At 38.6% G+C, this 7,256-nt stretch overlaps 2 protein-coding genes across 2 annotated transcripts; one reads left to right on the forward strand and one right to left on the reverse strand.

The window, feature by feature from the left end:
* Nucleotides 1–1,322: 1,322 nt before the first annotated feature.
* DGAT3 (diacylglycerol acyltransferase) lies at nucleotides 1,323–3,087 on the forward strand. The gene is made up of 2 exons (XM_018128070.2): nucleotides 1,323–1,797; nucleotides 2,052–3,087. Exons 1-2 carry the CDS (start codon nucleotides 1,426–1,428, stop codon nucleotides 2,883–2,885), a joined length of 1,206 nt encoding a protein of 401 aa, XP_017983559.1. The 5' UTR covers nucleotides 1,323–1,425; the 3' UTR covers nucleotides 2,886–3,087.
* Nucleotides 3,088–3,510: 423 nt separating this feature from the next.
* LCD (Pyridoxal phosphate (PLP)-dependent transferases superfamily protein) lies at nucleotides 3,511–6,606 on the reverse strand. The gene is made up of 2 exons (XM_007051228.3): nucleotides 4,967–6,606; nucleotides 3,511–3,815 (listed from the first exon to the last, which is right to left on the reverse strand). The coding sequence occupies exon 1, from the start codon at nucleotides 6,324–6,326 to the stop codon at nucleotides 4,971–4,973; it is 1,356 nt and encodes a 451-aa protein (XP_007051290.3). The 5' UTR covers nucleotides 6,327–6,606; the 3' UTR covers nucleotides 3,511–3,815; nucleotides 4,967–4,970.
* Between the last annotated feature and the right edge of the window lie 650 nt (nucleotides 6,607–7,256).

Genomic DNA, 7,256 nt, shown 5'->3' on the forward strand with positions numbered 1-7,256 from the left:
GAAGAACATGATTCTAATAGCAAAATAAAATTCATGTTTTGAAAATATAATATTTATAAAATAATTATTGATAAGCTACATAATTTATACAATAAAATTATTAAAACAAAATGAATATTTTTTAAAAGTCAAAATTAAATGAATATTAATTACACTTATAAAAATGTTTTTAGGTTTAATGATGAAATTTTCTAAATTATCTTCAATAATTTCAACTTTCTTATCTTATGCTTTTAATTATTTTGAATTAATTCACCTTGTGAAAATAATTTTGGGATCTTTCGATAATTTTGATAAGTCATTATTAATTTTATTCAATTAATTGTTCATTTTTTATTATTTATCAAAAAAAATATTTCAGTTTTTATTCTTATCCTATTTTCATAATTTTAATTCACATATAAAAAAAAGAAATTTCAAATAAAAAAAATTAACTAAACCTGAACTGGGTTGGACTTGGATGAATCCAACCCACTTCCATTTTTTTTGTATCTTTCACAAAACCACATGATTTTAATTCTACCCTAACCCTAATTGCCAACCCTTTCCCATTTCTTCATTTTTGCTCTCTTCTTCTTCTTCCACTGGCAGCAGCCAACCCCTTTCTCTAAACCCTCTGTCCATTACTTAGTCCCCAGCACCGTCGCCCTTGTTGGCTTAAGCCTTTCCGGCAGTGGCTTCCTCTTTCTTTCCCTTTCCTCGTTTCTTCTCTTCCCCTTCCTTCTACGGCCAGTTTCTTCTCTATCTAAAAAAGCCTAACCACCGTTCTCCTCCTGCAATTTGGGTTTTCTTTTAAAAGTCTTGCCTCAAATTTAAAACCCCATTTAAAATCCCTTTCCTTAAAGTTGGGCGTGGGCACCCTTTAAAAGCATTTTTCATTATTTTTGTTTGGCTCAATCAATAACAGTTTGTGTTTTCTAATCACACTGTAAGCTACCACGTGTTAAAATAAAAAAACTGAAACGCGACAAACTGAGGAAGCCCCAAATAGAAACCTGAAAAAGATGCGCTGCCTAATTTTCCTTGTCCGGCCCTTTATACAAGAAGGACACGAAGTGCTCGGCTCGCGTTTACGTGGCAACAAAAGGGCAAAGCATATTGCAGAGTGGCAGAAAAGAAAAGTTGAGCTGGCACAATCTGAGCCATCGTTATTTAGAAGATGTCATCGCACCGCTGATATTAAAAAGAAACGCATGTCAAAGGCTCCTCAAAGCGTGGCAAACCGAAATCTTCACGAGCGCGCCACCGCCTAACGAAACCAACCTTCCACGTCAGATTTAGCTTTAAACCAACCACTCATAACCAGCCACGCATACTAGTTCCTTTCCTTCCTGGAAACTAAGACCGTTGTGGAATCGGTATTTGATCCTTCCCTTCTTATTTCTCTTGGCTGAACGGGAATTTGTAGCATCGGATTCATAGACCATGGAGACCTCCGGCATCGTTTACAGGAGAGTTCCAAGGTTGGCGGGGATTAGAGTTGATTTTGGTGGTCGGTTTTCCAGGGAATTGAATCTTGGTGTTGGAGATTCCAGGGTTTCTGTTAGGCCCAGGAATTCTTGCGGGAAATTGAGTTGTCAGTTTTCTGATTCAGGGCATATTCAGTATTATGTATCGCCAAGGGCTGGTGCTGCCAAGAAGAAAGAGAAGGAAAAGAGCTGTGAGATTAAAAGAGTCAAGACGAAGTTGAAGTTTATTAAGAGATTGTCCAAAGACTTGTCTATGCTTCCTCGGATGGCTGACGGAGAGGATATTGGGATTGGATTGATGGGTGAAGTTAAGACGACGATGATTTCTGTAAGAAATTAATTTGGCGTTTCTTTAGTTTTTTTTTGTTATTGTTTTGATCTGGTTCATAGCCTTTTGCCTGATATACATGTTCATAGTTGCTCTTAGCCCGTCGGTTTACAGCGAATATTGGTGCAGATAAACTATGATTCTTTGTTTTTATGGGAATTGAGAAATATATCTAGTCTTACTTTTTCTTTTTTGGAATTAGGGTGTTTATGATATATTGGATTGAAAAACTTATGTGTCTTTTGTTCTTGCAGGAAGCAAGCGATGTTTTGCTGGCACAACTGCAACAGTTGAGATCAGAACAAAAAGAGTTGAAGGGAAAATTGAAAGAGGAACGAGCCCGGCTCAAAGCCACTCTGGAGAAATCAGAATCATCATCCTCCTCTGAGTCAAGTGACAGCGAATGTGGGAAGGTAGTTGACATGAAAAGGCTGAGAAGCAATGCTTTGAAACCATTACAAGACTTAGAAGCACCGAGTGACAATGCTTTGAAACGAACAGAAGACATGGAAGCAGCACCGACGGTGACTGAGGAAGGAACATTAGCTAACTCAGTTATGGAACTAGGAAACAAGCATCGAGCACTAGCAGACATGGAAGCACCAATGGTAACAGAGGAAGCAACATTAGCTAGCTCACTCATGGAACTGGAAAACTCAGATTCGAGCCCCCAAATTCGGATACAAGAACCTTGCTCTGGATTTGGTAGTGAATGTTGCAGTTCAAATGGCTTCAAGGATGATATAAGTAACAGAATTGTGGAAGGAGCATCGACCAAGAAGATTGAAATTTGCATGGGTGGCAAGTGTAAGAAGCTGGGAGCTGCTGCCTTGTTAGAAGAATTTGAGAGGAAGGTTGGTGCAGAGGGCACTGTTGTTGGGTGCAAATGCATGGGGAAGTGCAAGACCGCTCCAAATGTAAGGGTCTGTGACTCTCCAAGTGGAATTGAAGCAAGAAGCATTCAAGACTCTATCAGAATTGGGATTAACCCTACATGCACTAGTGTTGGATTGCAAGACGTGGATCTGATTGTTGCAAATCTTTTGGGCAAAGGCATTGATGATGAATGCCTGATGCTCTCTCCTTGAGTCTTTGGTCAATTTGTTTTCTTCTTTTATAGCAGTCACATATTTGAGTGAAAGTGTTTGAATAGGGGATAGAGTGTCTGTGATATTGGCATAGAAGTAACACCCCTGTTTCTAGGCTTTAGCTGATAATGTACATATAAATGTTTTATTTTTCATTTTTAAGGGAAATATTGATGCATCAAGCATCCAAAATTATCCAAAACGTCAGTCTATCGAGATTGGTGCCAAATTTCATATTTAGCCTTCTTTCCTTCTTCGGTTAGGCTCCTCAAGTTTTACATCAGGGTCTCATGGGCCATGGCTCCGCTAAATTTTAATACTAGGTACTGCATTTTTTGGCGGTAAGCACTTTACCGATTCAAGTAGAAAGTTGGACTGGTGGAACTGAGTAAATGATGCCATAGAGCAGCTCAAGCTCGAGGCAGATAGATGAGATTGATATTTGATGGTGGCACATTCCACATCTTCACCAGTGACAATGTTTTGACGGATAATCAAAACACATTTTTACCATGCCTTGATAAAATGGTAAACAAGCTTGCTTTATGAAATCTGTCTGAACTAAGGACAAACTAATTGCAACCACGTATCACTCAAACACTTGAGCTATGAATGAAAAATCAAATTAGCTTGAAAGCAGGTTAACTGCTAAAAAAATGCTGGCATTCATAGATTTATTGTCATAACTACAGGGATTGAGACCACAAACTCACAATGCCCCAGACACTAGCATGTCACACTACATTGGCCAAAGTTTCTTACAAACGCTTTTGCGGTTCTAAGAAGTAAGAAGCACTTATAACCACTTATTGCGCGGTGCTCCTTGCCAAATTTTTGGTTCTCTAAAAACTGTGAGAAGCCACATGCATCGGAAAAATGGCAAAACACAGATGTTATTCCATGGAAGGCTGCTCCAATCTTTATGACTACCTGCCCAACCGTAAATAGAAGAAAATTAAGATACATAATCTTCTGGATCAGAATAAGTTTCGTACAAATGTAAAAGCACACTTAAAACTCAAGTACATTTCACTATTATTTGATTGCGATGGCATGCGGAGTTACTAAATTACACCTTAAAAGGCATGAAATCAACAAATGCAACCATAATTCATCAAAGACTCCTGTTTAAGGGGCTACTGCATATAAAGCATAGTATATTCCACAGACCCGATTGTGTACCCATCAACTGCCCCAGCTCTCCTTTGTCCCTGTCCTTTCACCTCCCATGAATTTTGGTTCCTAGAACTATTAATGGATCAGCACCAGTAGTACACTTGTACATTCTAGAAATAACATAAAAATTATAGTATTACTGTCTATTAATCTACTTCCATTCCTACATTAGTATTGTGATATAAACAATAACGTTGCCAAGAAATTATTCTAAATGATTTGGCAAGTTAAATTGTTTAATAAGCAAGACACTAACACCATATTTGGTAGGAGTGAGAGATGAAGGAAGAAAGGTAATGGAGGAAAAACAATATTTCTTTACTTCCTTTCCTTCAATTGGCAGGAAGGACATAGGAAGGTGAAAGGAAAATAGATAATTTTGCACATTTCCTTTCCCTTCAAATCTGATCTTCCAAAAGTGAAACGAAAACACTTCTTTCTACTTAAGTCAATCATTTTATTCAAAATTTTATCCCTAATCTCTTTATTTCCCTCCATTTTTCCATCCTTCACAACAAACACAAGAAAGACAAAACAACTTTCCTTTCTCTCCTTCATTTTTTTTCCTTCACCTTTTTCTCTTCCCTCTGTTTTCTTTCCTTCTAACCAAGTATAGTGTAAGTTTCATCATGATGCAATTAAACTCACAATCAGAATAATTGATCCAATATACAACATTGAAGAAAAATTGTTCTTCCCTAGCAATAAACTCAGCATAGAATTCTCTTTCTACTGGAACAAAGAAATTACTACAAGAACTACCAACTGGGTCTTAAGTTTCAAAATTATATGTTTCCATTGAAGATAAAAGGGCAACAACAATCAGCTTAAACAAACAAGTAATGCTTCTTAACAGAAAACACTGCATACAAAAATCCGACAGGCAACAAAGTCAAAAGTCATACCTCTTCATTCAATCAAAAGCATTTTGCAAGTTTTCCCATCATCAACTAACTGATTAATAGCATCCCTAAATTTCTCATAATCCTGCAACGTATTATAAACCTGATGAGAAATTCTCGCATATCCTGTAATAAACCCATCCTTATCCCTAACTCCCTCCTCCCCATCCTTCACAGCCTGATAAAAAATTGGAACTTCAACCTCATAACAATCCCGTAAATGTGACCTCAGCCTCAAGGCATCCTCCTCACTATTAAGACACAACCTTGAAGGCAAACCAACCATAATCATCCCTGCACACATCTCTGGAGGCGACCCTAGATTTGTCCCCCAAGACTCTGCCAACATCTTTCCCATTTTCACCACTTCCTCATGGTTCCTCTTCATTATACCCTCAATCCCTCCTTCAAACCGGTTGACAAACTCCAAAACTGCAGAAACCACCAACTGAGAACTATAATCCCTCGTCCCAATCCAGGCGCTTTCTATTGGCAATCCATTTCCATACTCATGTGAAACAACAGGGTGATGCATATCAGATGATAAATTAGACTTTTTACAATATAAAAATGCTACCGAAGGCGGGCAAAAAAACCATTTATGTAAATTACTAACATAAAAATCAGCTCCAACTTCTTTAACATCTACTTTCACGCTCCCAATCGCATGAGCCGCATCTACAAAAACCTGCTCCACTCCTTCCGCTCTACAAATCCTAACTAATTCTTTTACAGGAATAACAACCGATGGCATTGATGTAATATGGTCGATAATAGCTAACCTTATCTTTCTACCGTTAGATTTGCCTTTCTCGATTGATTTTTTGAATTCCGAAATGATTTCTTCCTCAGAATTTACCGGGAATGGTAACCGTACCTCGGTGATGGAGCCACCGGCACGCGTGACATACGCTTGAATTGATTTTTTAACGGCTTGGAATGCGCAGTGGAGCATTAAAACAGTGTCATTTTTCTGAAACTTTCCTTCGGCAAAACTACGGCCGATCTGTTGGAGGACGATGGCGGCGGCGGTTGTGGCGTTGTCCACGAGGGAAACCTCGTCGACGTAGTCGGCGTTGATGAGGTCCTTAATGATTTTTCGCGACGCCGTTATTCTGTTACGAAGGGTATTAAAGTAAAAACCATCAGGTTGTCGGAGGTACTGGAGCTGCCACTGGCGTTGAGCCTCAAGAACCGAACCGGGGCAGCTACCGAAACTCCCGTTGTTGATTCGAGCGACACCTGGCTGGTGGTGGGAGAACTCGTCTCGGATTTCGGATTCCGATATAAACTTGGAGGAAATTTTGGGTTTTTTAGAGTTTCGGTGATTCGACTCCCCGTTTCGAGGGTCTTCGTGCTCCATGGGCCGAGATAGGAAGCGAACGGAAGATAATGAAAGGGGATTAGGGTTTCGTTAGGAAAATGGGCATGACTTTTTGGAACTTGACAGAGCTCACACAGTACGAACTCAGAGTTTCTAATTTAACAGTTTTTTTCTTTTTCTTTTTCTTTTGCCCCTTTCCCCTTTTTCTGCCTTTGTTTTTACTTACGATCAAAGGTTATCGCATACAGGGCAAGAGTTGGACTGGGAATGAAATGTGTCGCCATCGGCTGCTTATATACACGAGACATAAAGAATCAGCGGCTTGAAACAATTTTATAAACATGGTCCTTAGATTACGGGAACATCCTTGTTAGGAATGTAAAAACAGGAGTGCACATCCCGGGTCATGTTAGCTATTTTCTCACCGCACATGTTGGCAAGCCCGATATGCCTCTCTTGTTCCCTTTCTTTTCACTTTTCCTTATTGACTTCTACCGATTTTATTGTCATTTGGTTGGAATTTTTAATCTCCTTCCTTCTTTTTTCTTTATTTTCGGTTTTGATTCCTGCCAGGCTCCAAGTTGGTGATGGATGGGTCCAAAAAACCAATTCATAGTGGAGGTGATGATCAGAGCTCTTTAGTCAAGAGACTATTTGTGGTTTTTAGTTAGGCAACCATTGATGGTTCTGTAGTGAAGCACGTAAGCTCAATGATTTCTTTTTTCTTTTTCAGTGCTTTCATGGCATGTGTTGAGATTTTGATTCAATTCTGAAATACGTTATTCATTTAACTCAAATCAATCTAAAATCAACCAATACTATTAAAGTTCTTGAAGTTACATAAAAGTAACGAAAATAAGAAAAGAAAAACGCTTGAGAGAAAAGAGTATTTAGTTTTAATGATGTGTTTAACAAATGAATATAAAGAGTACTTACAGACTTGTTAGCTCCTTAACCTAGCTTATTTAC

The sequence above is a fragment of the Theobroma cacao genome, chromosome 1, assembly GCF_053813885.1.
Source record: "Theobroma cacao isolate CCN51 chromosome 1, ASM5381388v1, whole genome shotgun sequence".
NCBI classification, from domain to species: domain Eukaryota; kingdom Viridiplantae; phylum Streptophyta; class Magnoliopsida; order Malvales; family Malvaceae; genus Theobroma; species Theobroma cacao.